Raw genomic sequence first — 16,085 nt, forward strand, 5'->3', positions numbered from 1 at the left:
GTCTATGAGTAGCCTACTATGTGGAGAAACCAGCGCAGAGAAATCACTTGGTTTTAATCCAAGACAATTTTCTGCCTGACCACATGTTCCCCCGAAGAACACACCAATCACAGCTCACTTGACAAACACAAATAAATAAAAAAAACGAAACGATCTACAGACCAAAGTGTTATCTGTGGGTACTTTGAGAGGGGGGCGGGGTGAGTATGTAAGCTATGAGTGTGTGTGAGGGGCTGAGTGTGTTTTTAGGGAGAGATATGGGGGTTGATTCAAATCAGAGGGGACTTTAGTACATGAGCTGTTTGGAAACACAAAGGTGTGAGAGCCTCACTCTCAACCCCATTTTAAAGGAGTTTAATGCTAGCTGTTCCTCTGCAACGACCTCTGTCTCTCTGTCAATTCTATTCAAAGGGCTTCATTGGCATGGGAAACATATGTTTACATTGCCAAAGCAAGTGAAATAGACAATGAACAAAAAGGGAAATAAACAATCAGAAATTAACAGTAAACATTACACTCACAAAAGTTTAAAAAGAATATAGACATTTCAAATGTCATATTATGGCTATGTACAGTGTTGTAATGATGTGCAAATAGTTAAAGTACGAAAGATAAAATAAATAAACATAAATATGGGTTGTATTTACAATGGTGTTTGTTCTTCACTGGTTGCCCTTTTCTTGTGGCAACAGGTCATTCTAATATGGTCATACATTTGGCAGGAGGTTAGGATGTGCAGCTCAGTTTCCACCTCATTTTGTGGGCAGTGTGCACATAGCCTGTCTTCTCTTGAGAGCAAGGTCTGCCTACAGCGGCCTCTCTCAATAGCAAGGCCATGCTCACTGAGTCTGTACATAGTCAAAGCTTTCCTTAATTGTGGGTCAGTCACAGGGGTCAGGTATTCTGCTACTGTTTACTCTCTGTTTAAGGCCAAATAACATTCCAGTGTGTTCTCTGTCAGTGTGACTCTGTGGCTCACAGGCTCTGCCCCTTAGGAGCAGAGGGAGTGGTGAAAGTATAAAACCCCTTGGGCTCCCTCTAGCCAGACTATAGACCTACTGGAAACTATAGAGACACCTGAGTGTCGCCCCACTGGCTAAACTATCCCGTCACAATGCTGTCACGGTAAGTGAACACTAACACAAGGGTAGCTTGTTTTGGGTATTTGGTATTTTACTTACGTGTGTGTACTGGAACTTTTAAAATGACACAATCTATTTGACATATTTGGACAGCTGTATTCTTGAGGGATTTGTATTTGTCAGTCTACCTGTTGAAGGAAACTGGAGACGTTTACACCTTCTGGGATTATTTTAATGATAGAGAGAGAGGAACAGTGGAATTCATTGTTTTTGTGTGAATTTTCTGTGGGATCGCAATAGCTTGGCAATGTATGGGTCATTTTGTTTTTATTCCAGATGTCCTTTTTTCTTGTTAATTTCTAAACTCCAATAAGAATAGCATCACAACTGATATCAATGATGATACTGGTACGAGATAATGTGATGGAACTCTAAATAGTATTTAAAAAGCTTTTGAGAAGTCAGAATTTGAGAATATGTTTTACCTTTAAAGTCAAAATAGTTCATAATCATCCTTTATTTGACTTTTCATTATATTACAAAGACGAAAGTACATAATGTACCAACATATCATTGATTAACGTTTCATGAACATTATCCATAAGACATATTGAACATGAGAACATCCATAAGATACCTTGCCTTGCTGCAAGGTACATATATTCAAATGTATTATAATGCTATGAGCAGGGGAAACACATTTCCTCCTACCTGCTTCCATTCAAATACTCCTTTTTGCATTTTCCACTGCCACTATGACCCTAATATGGCTTCTAGGAGAAGTCGTTATATCTGTTTGACTAAATGATTGTTTTAAAAGTGTAGTAACCAGTTCTATCTCTGTGTTCTTTATTCTAACAGAACGTTGACTGTTCCTTTGATCTTTGCTTTGGTTGGTCTTGCTCTCTCAGCCCCTGTTACTGGTAAGAAAACATGAAATTTAACCTTCTTGTAAATCGTATAAATGTGCGTGAATTTAAAATACTTCCGTCAGTAACTACAGTTTAATAATAATGTCAATTTTAATAATAGGTGCACAAGATGTTGTCTAGAGACGATGGTTTCCATTTTAGTTTGATTTCAAGTTCAACGCAATCACAAAACATGCTTCACCTTTCCAGTTATCCACTGTAAACTACTCTAAGCTACACAACAAACATCAAGTGAACAAATATATCAACCAAATTGACCATTACATAATGTTTAAGGAGGCATTTGCAAATATATACAGCAACCTCCATCCATCCCATTGAATCACAATGGGAATCCTCTGCTTCTCCACAACGGCAGTGTAATCAGAACCCAGGTCTCTCTGTGGAGACACAAAAGAGGTCTGTTCTCCTGTGCCTGATGTGGGGTAGAGAGAGAAGTAGGGTGGGGTGGGCCTTACGTATGGTGTATTCAAATGAAGATAAATCCCCAAACCACTAATCATGCTCCCCTATGCATCTTTCCTTTGCAGATGGAACAGAGGCAGACAATGAAGGTAACGTGTAATTTGTGTTTTATCATGACGTTCATAATTACCACAACAGTTAGGAAATTACAGGCTAATAAGCTTTGTTAATTATAAGTAGCGTATACACATGAATGTATTCGTATTTAGTCAGAAGTACTGTTTATGATGGAACAATGACACCATTCATTGTGCTGCCTTGCTCGAGTACCTTAATGGTAACCACACTGACAAACACTCCAGTCGAAGCCTACACACATAGGTTACATATGGATCGCTTCCGATATGTGCTTTGTCCTCTGATTTCATTTACATTCATTTTCAAAACACTGGACTGAAACCTCAACACTGCTAAAATCAAACCATTAGAGCGTTGCATGATTGGATACATTAAGATATTGCGTTTTATAGTTTGGCATTGGCTTAGCTGGGTGATCATTGGCAACTGACAAAATGGGTGCTATGATACTTTTTTGGTCTCAGGTGCCAAAGATGGCAGTGGCCCCACTGGCAGCCCAGTTGTTGCAGCAGCAGCTGGACACTCTGCAGGTTTGTACTGACTCCAATGTATCTCCTACCTAATTTCTACTTAAACACACCAGGTATGTACCATTTCATACAGACGGAAACTGAACAGAAATCCTCTGTTGTTCACAGGGACCACAGATGGGACTGACTCTAGTAAAGAGCTGGCTGGAGGTATGAGTGGCTGGGTTTGGGGACTGGGGGAATCTGTCTTTCCATCAAGGAAGAAGTGTATGATGAGTGTATGACGTAGAACCAACTCAACTCTCAAAGAAATCAACACGAGAGAATGAAAACTGAGCTGTTGATCATGACGCTGATTTGTTTTTAGGTGCAGTTGATTCCTCAGCTGATACCACAGACGCACCAGGTCAGTGTGTGTGTGTGTGTGTGTGAGTGTGTGTTCACTTCAAAAAGACAACCCATGTTGAGCAGCTCAGAGTATAATGTAAAAAAACGCACATCTAATTGATTAGCCACAATTATCCAAATTACAGCACATAATTAGTGAGCAGACAAAATAGGCCTGCTATGAGACTATCATGGAGACACTTAACTAGAAAGCATTTGTCTAGCTATGTTTCAGGGGTGCTGTTGTTATAGTGTATTCATACATGTTTATGTGAGAATCCAACATTACAGTTCCTCTATACTCACATAAACATGTATGAATACACTATAACAACAGCACCTCTGAAACATAGCTAGACAAATGCTTTCTGGACCAGACATGAGTAAATTGTCATGGTTCCACCTGTCACCAGAGGGCCGCAGAGACCGCCCTAGAGACTATTATGACACTCAGGTGTTTTCTGTTACTAATTATGATTCCCTTTTAAAAGAGGTGTGTTTTCTGTTACCCTTTGCAGAAGCTTGATTTGTTTGCCGTGTGCGTTGTCTCCTGAGTAGTTATCGAGTCTTAGTGTTTGTTGTTTTCCCAGTTTTACTTTGTACTTTCTGTTGAACGTTTTCCCAGTAAAGTATTTAAATGTTTTCCTAAACCCCTGGTTCCTCGTCTGGTTCTCTTCTCTGCTCCTGGGTCCTACCTCAACAATAGAGTCTGACTATTTGCTGTGGGGCCATGCTGAAGGTTTAGATATTTTTGCACAGCCTTGCATGACCAACCGTTTGACCTTCAGGAGTTATCAGTTATCACTCTCCTCTCTACCAAGGGTCCATCAACTCATCGGTGCTATTCAATTTTTGTAATAGACAGAGACTGATTCCTCCTGCCTGCCAGTACTTAGCTGTGCATGAGCCTTAGCCAATCAGCATGCGAGGCTAGCCAGCATGTTCTGCACCGGGCTGAAGCGGGCGCTTTCGAATTCACACAACTAACGCAGCTAGTTACTAGCTGGTTAGCTAATATTATGTTAGGCAGTGTTGACAGGTCGCTAATATGTCAGATCAAATAAAACACAACCAGTTTGTCTATACCAGTTACAATATGAACCCAACCATATTGGCACTCGGAAAAATTATGTGTAAGCATCAAACAAATCTAGCTAGCTAACCAGGTTAGCATGCTGACAACTACACGCGCTGTCAACAGCTAACGTAGATAGAAAAGCAGTACTGCGCAGTCTCTCTTTCTCGTTACCTTGTACTTGTCGAAGCCCGAACAGTAAGGAATCAATGTGGGAAATGGGCAAATGTTCAACTATCTATGTTTGACTAATGATGGCTTTACTCGGGGATGATCAGATTGTGGCAGAGTAGTTGACTTAGAGTTGATGAAATCCCCTCAATCTGTAGACTACAGATAAAAAGGAATTACAACAGATCACACTGACAGTTAACAGAATAAATCAAAGGGGTCTCAAATCCAAGCCAAAGGTATATCATGGCTTGCCAAAAACCAGGTTCCCCAATTCCCCAAATCTCGTTATGCCATAAAACCATTTACCAAGAAAAAAATATATGTAACAGTGATCTTGTCCAGATCAATTTTATTACTGAATATTCATGGCTAAAACAAGTTCAGTGGCCAGACATCTAATTCCAACTCACCCAATGTTTTGTTCTTCATTTATCAGATGCCAGAAGCAGTGATACATCCACAGACACAAACAGTGAGTCACCAATTCATTTGAATGGAAATGAAACACACTGACTACTGGGGATCTCCTGATAATTACAGTTGTAGCAGCATCAAACTCACCCGTTTTTGTCTTCCAGATGGAGATACCAGCGTGGAAACCACAGGCAGTCCTGACGCCCCTGATGCCACAGGTGAGGCCTAGGAGTAAAATACACAAAGGTCAAAGGTCAAAGATAATGGTCAAAGATCGAAATCATTCGATAAGAATGTGCAGGTTGACGTTTATTGTCATGAGTCTTGTCCTGGAGGCAGAACTGAGCAATTTCCCCATAGATAGGCCAGCTGCAAAGTCATAATTGGCTATATTGTAAAAATTCATGAAAACTAAAATGTTGGTCTTAATTTAAGGTTAGGGTTAGGCATTAGGGTTTTCATTATGGTTAAGGTTAGGGTTAGATTTAAAATCAGATTTTATGACTTTGTGGCTGTGCCAGCTAGTGACCATTCTGCAGAGCTGCCTCCAGGGCAAGATTCTGCTAAACAAGATTCTGCAGAACAAGAAAAATGCTAACCTGCTGGTCAAAATCTGTGAAAGTCCCTGGTGATGATGAGGATTTGTTATTTCAATTCAGTGCAGTAAGATATTATTTTCCCAGGCAAGTGTGGCATGCTGTGACGTGCTGTTCTGTGCCGTGAAGTGCACAAAAATATAAATACTGCATCTGCATGTCCACTTTCAAGTTACTCCGAATTGGACAAAGCTGTGGGGAGAGACATACTTTGGCCTCACATCCATTGTCCAAAAAAATATATAATAAACATTTTAGTCGCCGTTCAAATCAGCAGCAAGTAAGATGGCCGAAATGCTGTATAGTTGTGTAATCATGTTCAATAACAAGGTAAGAAACTATACATTATTTTCCAGCCCTCCAATAACATTAATGTGGTTATGTTAAGATGCAGCTGAAGCAGCAGACAGCCAAGACACAACGGATGCAGCTGGTGAGTGAAGCGATATGTTTTGAGAGATGTTCTCGCCACCCAAGGCCACAGCTGCCTCGTTCTTTTGTGTACAACAATTACGTTTAGCCTTAGAAAGACTAAGCACAGTTGAGCACAACAATTACTTTAGTCAAAACAAAGATACAAAGTGAAACACAAATTCTTCTAGAGTTATCATACATCATACAAACTGGTAGTTATCATCATACATAGTAATATAATGATACAGAAATGCTGTTACATTACTAGCTACACACAGAGTCCAAATGGCTAAGGTCATGTGGGTGGAGGTGGGTTAAAAGGTGACACTTGGACCTCCAATTCCCCCTTCCCTGATACATGTGTAAATATTGTACTATAAATGGTGCCTTTCTGTATTATACTTACAGTGCCTTCAGAAAGTATTCATACCCCTTGACTTATTCCAAATGTTGTTGTGTTACAGCCTGAATTCAAAATGGATTAAATAAATAAAACATATCACCCATCTACACCCAATACCCCATAATGACAAAGTGAAAACATGTTTTTAGAAATGTTTGTAAATATATTGAAAATGAAATACACACATTTCTCATTTGCATAAGTATTCGCACGCCTGAGTCAATACTTTATAGAAGTGCGGTGATTACACCTGTGAGTCTTTTTGGATAAGTCTCTAAGAGCTTTGCACACCTGAATTGTACAATATTTAGGTTAGTATTGTGGCGTAACTACAATGTTGTTGAACCATCCTCAGTTTTCTCATATCACAACCATTAAACCCTGTAACTGTTTTAAAATCACCATTGGCCTCATGTTGAAATCCCTGAGTGGTTTCCTTCCTCTCCGGCAACTGAGTTAGGAAGGACGCCTGTATCTTTGTAGTGACTGCGTGTGTTTTAGTACATCATCCAAAGTGTAATTAATAACTTCGCCATGCTCAAAGGGGTATTCAGTTCTACTTTTTTTTTTTTTTTTACGAATCTACCAATCTGTGCCATTTTTTGCGAGGCATTGTAAAACCTCCCTGGTCTTTGTGGTTGAATCTGTGTTTGAAAATCACTACTCGATTGAGGGACCTTACAGATACTTGTATGTGTGGGATACAGAGATGGGGTATTCATTCAAAAATCATGTTAACCACTATTATTGAACACGGAATGAGTCCATGCCACTTATTTTGCGATATGTTAAGCACATTTCTACTCCTGAACTTATTTAGGCTTGCCATAACAAAGGGGTTGAATACTTATTGACTCAAGACATTTCAGCTTTACATTTTTTATTCATTTAGACATTTTTCTACAAATACAATTCCACTTTGACATTATGGGGTATTGTGTGTAGATCAGTGACACAAAATCTCAATTTAATCCATTTTAAAGTCAGGCTGTAACACAACAAAATGTGGAAAAAGTAAAGGGATGTGAATACCTTCTGAAGGCATTCTATGCTAAAATATCTATTCTATTCTACTGAGCCAGTTACTTTATGTTCATATTCTTATATTTGATTATTTCTTATTGTTGTTGCATTGTAGAGAAGGAACCTGCAAGTAAGCATCTAATTGGACAGTGCATACCATGTGTATAGTCCCGTACATACGACTAATAAAACTTGAAACTTGAAATGATGACTGTCAGTATATTCAGTATATAATCAAACATGATCTGTTTTTCAGATGCCTCTGAGGCTTTGGCAGTGACCTTTGACTCTTCTAATAGAAAAGGTGAGGGCACACATTGCAGCACATAAAGCAACAGCAGTCTTCACAACCACTGAGGCTAAACCTTCAAACCATTCATCAATGTGAATTATAATTTTGACTCAATCAACAGATGGCATTTGGGATGCAGCCCTAAAACGACCACATTAACACATGGACCCGTTAGAAAACACCCATCAATTGTTTGACTTTTCAGTCATTTAGTCTCTCTTCAGCACAGATACAGATGATGCTGATGACAGTGAGAAGGCATCAGCAGGGGTGTCAGCAGGGGTGTCATCAGAGGTGTCAGCAGGGGTGTCAGCAGGGGTGTCAGCAGGGGTGTCAGCAGGGGTGTCATCAGGGGTGTCATCAGATGTTTTGGGGAAAAACTTTTCTCTCTGAATTCCTTGCGCAATAACCAAGCTCTGACTTCACAGATCATCAGAACATACTATCATTATCACTGTAACAAACACCGTCAGTGTAACAAACATTGCTACAAACATCAACAGGCAGACTTATTTACATTTACATTTACGTCATTTAGCAGACGCTCTTATCCAGAAAGACTTACAAATTGATATATAATACATCTATGTTGCTTTAAATTATGATTTCAGAATCAGCAGATGTGGATAAGTCTCCAGAAAGTGACTCCACAGAGTCTCCAGAACGTGACACCACAGAGTCTCCAGAACGTGACTCCACAGAGTCTCCAGAACGTGACTCCACAGAGTCTCCAGAACGTGACTCCACAGAGTCTCCAGAACGTGACTCCACAGAGTCTCCAGAACGTGACTCCACAGAGTCTCCAGAACGTGACTCCACAGAGTCTCCAGAAAGTGACTCCACAGAGTCTCCAGAACGTGACTCCACAGAGTCTCCAGAAAGTGACTCCACAGAGTCTCCAGAACGTGACTCCACAGAGTCTCCAGAAAGTGACTCCACAGAGTCTCCAGAAAGTGACTCCACAGGTAAGTGTTAAAAACAGACTGATTCCAACCCCAAAAATATGTACATTAAAGTACATTGCTGCTGGTGAAGATAAAGACAGATGAAAAAGATGCCAAAGGTATGAGGACAGTATGACGTGGAAAAGTGCACAACATTAAAGTTGGAGATACACGTCTAAGACTATTTTCCTTTGTCCATCAGATCAGTACCCCCAACAGCACACATTGATTCAACTCATTGAGGTCTTGATGATTAGTTGACACGTTGAATCAGGTGTGCTTGTCTGGGGCTACAACAAAATTGGGTGCTGTTGGGGGTACTGGAGGACTGGAGTTGGGAAACTGCATTAGATTACGATAAAGATGAAACAGAGTCAGATGATGCCTCTGAAGGTAAGGGACAAAATACTTGGATTCTGTAACTACAAAAATAAATACTTGGATTCTGACATACATTTACATTTACATTTACATTTTAGTCATTTAGCAGACGCTCTTATCCAGAGCGACTTACAGTTAGTGAATACATATTTTTTTATACTGGCCCCCCGACATACACTCATCATAACATGAGGCAGGTGAACTGCGGTATCTCACTCGGTATCTCCCGAGTGGCGCAGTGGTCTAAGGCACTGCATCGCAGTGCTAGCTGTGCCACTAGAGATCCTCGTTCGAATCCAGGCTCTGTCGTAGCCGGCCACAACCGGGAGAGCCATGGGGCAGTGCACAATTGGCCCAGCGTCGTCCAGGGTAGGGGAGGGATGTAGCGCAGTTGGTAGAGCATGGCGTTTGCAACGCCAGGGTTGTGGGTTCGATTCCCACGGGGGGTATGAAAAAAAATAAAAATAAAGGTATGCACTCACTAACTGTAAGTCGCTCTGGATAAGAGCGTCTGCTAAATGACAAAAAAAAAGTGAACTGCTTGCAGAGGAAGGCAAAACACAGTTATCTTCACAGTACTTTCAATAGGAAGTGCTGCCAGTAAAAAAGTTCCTTTGTTTGGTAGTGAAGAACTAGATCGTCACAGAGGAATAGGTCTGGGACAGGGACGATTCTGTAAATACCGCCATTAATACTGTATATCCTCCCCTCAAAGCATTGATAAGTAGACAATACATGACCCTGTCTAATGACAACATGATTAGGTACTCATAATAAAACACACAATCAACTTTGTGTTTCTTTTCAAGGTGAAGAACAACATCAAGGTTTTCATTGCAATGTTGTACTAGACAGGTTCATTGGCAATTCAAAGACATCAAATAATAGGTTACGACGGTTTGATGACATAAATCATGTGTGATTGTAGACGTGACCAGCGATGACACGGATGAGGCCACAGAGACAGACAAAGATGATGACAAGAGTGACGAAAAGAGTGACTCAGGTGTGTTTCATTGAAACTTCTGAACTGGATATTAATTGTCTGGGAAACTGTCATTTTGAGCCGTTCTACCCTTCAGTTGGTCATAAACCAGTTTTTTTCTTCACCTCAAGAGGATGCAGATGGGAAGGATCCTGCAGATGAAGAAGAAACATTAGATAACGACTCTGCAGGTGAGTCTGCTCATTCAAGGTTGCGTGTCTCTCACCCACAAAAGGTCATGATGGGGAAGGTCTCTCTACTGGTGTCCCCCAGGGCTCAGTACTACGACCTCCCTTGTTCTCTCTACTGGTGTCCCCCAGGGCTCAGTACTACGACCTCCCTTGGTCTCTCTACTGGTGTCCCCCAGGGCTCAGTACTACGACCTCCCTTGTTCTCTCTACTGGTGTCACCCAGGGCTCAGAACTACGACCTCCCTTGTTCTCTCTACTGGTGTCCCCCAGGGCTCAGTACTATGACCTCTCTTGTTCTCACTTGGTTCAGAACTACATATTCTACGTCATATACCATAATAATTCATTACCAGGATGTCTAAACACTGTCACTTTTCTGCAGATGCTGCCACAGACAAAGATGACAGTGATGAGGATAAGGACATTGAACTACATGGTAAGGCCCCTGCAGAAGAGAAAGACAGTGCAGAAGATACAGAGACAGAGGAAGCGGCGGACAGCGACAGCAAACAAGATGACGCAGACTCAGACACTGAGGATGACAAGCCAGACAAAGACGACAAGAAAGATAGCACAGACAACAGCAAAGACAGCAGCGAAGACGACAGCAAAGACAGCAGCGAAGACGACAGCAAAGACAGCAGCGAAGACGACAGCAAAGATGACAGCAAAGACAGCAGCGAAGACGACAGCAAAGACAGCAGCAAAGACAGCAGCGAAGACGACAGCAAAGACAGCAGCAAAGACAGCAGCGAAGACGACAGCAAAGAAGAGGCCCGGGTCCCGGAGGAGGAACCAGAGCAGCAGGAAATAGAAGAAAAGGACAGCGAGAGCCAACAGGACACCTCAGAAGAAAACGACAAGCCAGACAAAGACGACAGTAAAGACAGCAGCTCAGACGACAGTAAAGACAGCAGCTCAGATGACAGCAAAGACAGCAGCTCAGATGACAGCAAAGACAGCAGCTCAGACGACAGCAAAGACAGCAGCTCAGACGACAGCAGCAAAGATGACAGCAAAGACAGCAGCTCAGACGACAGCAAAGACAGCAGCGAAGCGGAAGCCCAGGTCTCGGAGGAGGAACCAGAGCAGCAGGAAATGGACATGAAGGAGGGAGGTGACATGGGGAAACAGCAGGCCAGCCCTGAAGACAGCATCGAGGAGGGAAGCCCTGTAGGGAGTCAAGACTTTGAGCCTCCACAGGAGCTGGAGTCAAAGGAGGAGGGTGAGCTGAATGCGGAGAGGAACCTAGAAACAACAGAGGCCGACAGTAAGGAGGAGAGTAAGGATGACAGTGAGGAGGAGAGTAAGGATGACAGTGAGGATGAGAGTAAGGATGACAGTGAGGATGAGAGTGAGGATGAGACTGAGGCTGAAGCAGACTCTAACAGCGAGGAGGACTTTGGGACCAGTGATGCCCCTAAACCACAAGAGGATGACAGTGAAGAGGACACTGAAGCCCAGCCAGAGGACACTGATGATAGCAAAATGAAGGAGCCCGAAGGTGCGGTTACCACTACAAAACCATAGAAATGTAGCTAATAATTAGGCCAAGTAACGGGGCCGGAAAACAACTGCTTATAATAAAAAGTACATATGCGATTCCCTGTAAAATGCCATGGCACTAAGTATTACATTGTGAGTGGTAATGGTATCATTTTGTGGTAACTGAAACACTGCTTTCTGAAACAGATTCTGACGATGCTGACGAAGATGACATGGACAAGGATGCCTCTGGTATGTCTCTCTATCTTGCGTGTCATTTGATCCCCTTGCTTGTGTATCAGCTAATACACGCAGTACTGAATCAAAGAGACTGGAGTCGTTTATATCAAACATTCCATCATTTCATACTATTTATTGATGTTATGCACATTTTCTTTTCATAAACTCCAGAGGATGACACGTCTGAATCTGATGCAGAGCCAGGCGCAGATTCACACAAAGGTTTGTTTCCTCTGATTCTGAATCATATCACCTGGGCTTTCAAATGGCTTGGTCTTTAGCTGTTGTAACCTTCTAATTCATTATTGTGGCTCAACATCATATATATTAATCTGGTCTTTAGATGAGGATGAGACCGACGAGGATTCCGAGGATGCGTCAGAGTCCATGGCGAAAGGTTTGCTTCAGAGTCAAAGCCATACAAACAAATGTTGACATTTGAGTAATTGAAATAGTAAAATAAAGGCTGTTTCGTCTTTCTTTCCTCAGATGACGATATGGATGATGATGAGATGGATGGGCCAGAATCAATGGCTCCAGATTCAGAAGGTAAGGCCCAAAACTGACTTACTTCTTGGGGTAGTTACCAATGAAAGGCCCAACCATTCTAAGGCTTCCTCGACCAGGGGAAGAAACAGTACATTTGTGTGCACCAGTCAACGTACCATAAAGTAAACACCTATTTTTTCCTTGTGATCTTTCTGATCAGATGTCTGTTTGTTTGAACAGAGATAATAGCTCACAACACTATGCACACACACACACACACACACAAACACACACACACACTCTTAGCACTGTGCAGGGAGTTATCTGACTAATTTTTCCAAATACATGAGGTACAATGACAAGTATGAGGAAGAGAACAACACGACAGAAAGTTACAAAATATATAAACCAGCATACTGGGAACACATAACAGAGCTTCACTGGGAACAGTGTGGATTGGAATGAACATCCTTTTCTCCCTCAGCTGTTCCTGCTGATGTTTTGGACCAACCAGACCAACAGGATGACATGACACAGGGTGCCTCCCAGGGTAATGTCAGCAGAACACTGTGACACACCATGTCACGTCAGCACATATCATAATAATATATGCAATTTAGCAGACACTTATTTTCCAAAGCGACTTCAATTACCTAGTCTAACCTGTACCCCTGCACATTGACTCGGTAACTGCATTGTTGGTTAAGGGCTTGTAAGTAAGCATTTCACGGTAAGGTCTACACCTGTTGTATTCGGCGCATGTGACAAATAACATTTGATTTGATTTGATTTGACTTACAGTCATGTGTGCAGACATTTTACTTGCGTACATTTTACATCCGTTACAGACGTATTTAACCCGTCTGTCGCTCTCTGACATAGAGAGAGATGGAGGTAATCCATTGTACTGTATGATGCGGTCAGATTCTATTTATTTCCATGTACTGTATATCTCATTTGGATTACAGGCGCTGATGCCCTGGCAGCCCAATCTTAGCCCTGTGGGTTGAGCCCACAGGATGCTGTGGATGGAATCAGACAGTTTGATAGGTAACTAAAGCCATATCCATTGATTTGTACTTACTATGAGAGGAGAGGTATCCTGTACATTGAATATTTGTTTTCACTTAATTCCATCTCTTTTCATTGCAGTCCCATCATGGTGAATCCCACAGAAAACGAGTCCTCCTGCAGTCATGACAACAAACAGCATTTAAAAAACTTACGTTCCTTAAGTTCCTTAATCCTCTTTTGCAACTCAAAATGGTGAAGGTGTCTACAGGGATACAATTCAATGATTCTACTGTTTTGGTGTACATTACATTTTTTCCCACTTTTTTGACTGCATGGTTGTTTTTTGGCATCTCAAGGGTAGTTTAATATTTGATCAAGGAGAATATATATTTTTTCAACTTTGTTTTTGTTAAAGACAGTATGTTTAAGTTGTGACATCATCATTACACAAGTTACACCCCTGTCTTAACAACTAGCGTGTTGATAAAATGGTCACTATATTCCCTTACAATGCCCTTGAGAAAAACATTGTTTATAAAATAGCATTCAGTCATTGTAGGTTTGCTAGGTTTCTGCAGGTTGTGGGTTTCTACTGTTTTTCTCTTGCTTTCATATGATGCATTGCTGTCTCAGTCCTTGACAGAAAGCTCAATTGGCATTTTGTCCTTCTAACCGATAACGGCTGCTACATTTGATAACGCTACATTTGAAAAAGAATTCCAACTGACTCTCAGTTCAACATTTGTTTTTTTAAGTTATGAGAAACATAAGGTCCTTTATACAAAACGAAGTGTACATACAATGTCTTTGATTAGGTATAATCTACATTGGTTGGAAAAATGGTAAGATAACAAATGTGTAGACATAATGAGAATTTCATTTCAATACTGTATGCACACAAGGGGAAAATCTAATAAAGATTGAGTTGTCAGAGAAGTTTTATTTGGCAGGTTTTTGGGGTATGAAAAGGATGTGCTGATGTCTCTGTGTCCATTATGAAGGAAGTTAGAGGTAGTTTTGTGAGCCAATGCTAACTAGCGTTAGCACAGTGAAACCCATAGACTTCCAGTCATTCTGCTAACGCTAGTTAGCAATTAGGCTAGCGCTAGTTAGCAACTTCCTTCAAACTGCACGCAGAGACATAAAAATGTCATCCATGAGTTCAAAATTAGATAAAGGGCTCATTGCCAAAATCCTGAAGTATCCCTCTAAGTTTCCACATGGCTCCTCCAACGGGCCCCTGAAGCCTGGGGGTCTTCTCACATTACAAATAAACTAAACCTGGTGGTCCAGACAGGACCCAGGCTGAATGGAGACGGAGGAAGAGGAGGAGGAAGAGGAGGAGAAGGAAACGGAGGAGAGGAAGAGGAGGAGAGGGGAAGTGAACCAAAGACAAAAGGCTCCAAACAGCTCAGAACAAAGGGTCGGTGCCCTGCCAGAAGACGAAGTAGAAGGCTACTCATTTCCCTCCGTGTGATTGGCTGGTCACCTCTAACCTGAGTGGAGGGCTGGTTGATGAAACAGTGTGCTGGCGCTGGAGCGTCCAATGGGGAATACGCCTGTAAAGACAGACTACATCTGCACTGCTTAACGTTTGATGGCGATGCTGGATCAATCCAACAGCCCTCTAATCTCGGCCGTTACCAAAACTTGGCTCCAAGGCCACATTCAGCCCACAACAGGAACCTATTGTCTCAGCCCAAGGAGTCTAGCAGTCACATGAGGTGGTGGGGGGGAGGTGGGACATGGATCTAGCTAAGTCTGCTCTACCCAAAATTACAACCAAATAATTGCAGCATTACCGCAAAAATGGAAGAGGAAAGCGGAAGGGGGAAAAAGTAAGGAACTTGTCTGTCGGCCTTGCATTAAAAAACATAATTGGTTAAAGAAAACTGTGATAAATAAAAAAGTATACCAGTTTCATTTAAGGACCAAAGGATTGACAGCCGTCCCATATAGATTGCAAAATAGTTGGGAAGAGATTTTTGACGTACCGATCCCATGGCATAGTGTTTATGAACTGATACGCAAAACGACGCCGGATTCAAAACATAGAATATTTCAATTTAAATGATTATATAAAATTCTTGCTACCAATAGAATGTTATTTATATTTATATTTATGTTTATAAATCCCAGCTCTGCAGATTTTGCTGCGAAGAGACAGAATCATTAGATCATTTGTTTTGGTACTGTCCATTTGTAGCTTGTTTTTGGACACAGGTCCAGGAATGGCTAAATAATTGCAATATTTACCTGGAGCTAACCCTGCAGATAGCATTACTGGGTGATCTGAAAAGTAATAGTTAATCGATCAATAATATACATTTACATTTAAATTTTCGTCATTTAGCAGACGCTCTTATCCAGAGCGACTTACAAATTGGTGCATTCACCTTATGATAGCCAGTGGGACAACCACTTTACAATATTTGAATAAACTAAGTTAGGTAAGGGGGGGTAGAAGGATTACTTTATCCTATCCCAGGTATTCCTTAAAGAGGTGGGGTTTCAAGTGTCTCCGGAAGGTGGTGAGTGACTCCGCTGTCCT

General features: G+C 41.5%; 1 protein-coding gene across 3 annotated transcripts; it reads left to right on the forward strand.

Moving 5' to 3' along the window:
* Positions 1-1,058: 1,058 nt before the first annotated feature.
* On the forward strand, positions 1,059-14,470 carry LOC121586763 (otolith matrix protein OMM-64). 3 transcript variants are annotated; one of them, XM_041903727.2, is made up of 21 exons: positions 1,059-1,125; positions 1,944-2,005; positions 2,545-2,568; positions 3,022-3,087; positions 3,196-3,237; positions 3,395-3,433; positions 5,100-5,135; positions 5,242-5,295; positions 6,062-6,106; positions 7,770-7,817; positions 8,417-8,770; positions 10,059-10,136; positions 10,247-10,306; positions 10,689-11,810; positions 11,999-12,043; positions 12,203-12,253; positions 12,375-12,428; positions 12,521-12,580; positions 13,005-13,070; positions 13,489-13,570; positions 13,673-14,470. In XM_041903727.2, exons 1-20 carry the CDS (start codon positions 1,115-1,117, stop codon positions 13,515-13,517), a joined length of 2,346 nt encoding a protein of 781 aa, XP_041759661.2. In that variant the 5' UTR covers positions 1,059-1,114; the 3' UTR covers positions 13,518-13,570; positions 13,673-14,470. The 3 variants fall into 3 exon arrangements, with proteins under 3 accessions (XP_041759661.2, XP_045082359.1, XP_041759663.2); XM_045226424.1 differs by having other exon boundaries at positions 8,417-8,720; positions 10,057-10,136; XM_041903729.2 differs by having other exon boundaries at positions 6,068-6,106.
* The last annotated feature ends 1,615 nt before the right edge of the window (positions 14,471-16,085 follow it).

The sequence above is a fragment of the Coregonus clupeaformis genome, chromosome 17 (assembly GCF_020615455.1).
Source record: "Coregonus clupeaformis isolate EN_2021a chromosome 17, ASM2061545v1, whole genome shotgun sequence".
Classification (NCBI taxonomy): Eukaryota; Metazoa; Chordata; class Actinopteri; order Salmoniformes; family Salmonidae; genus Coregonus; species Coregonus clupeaformis.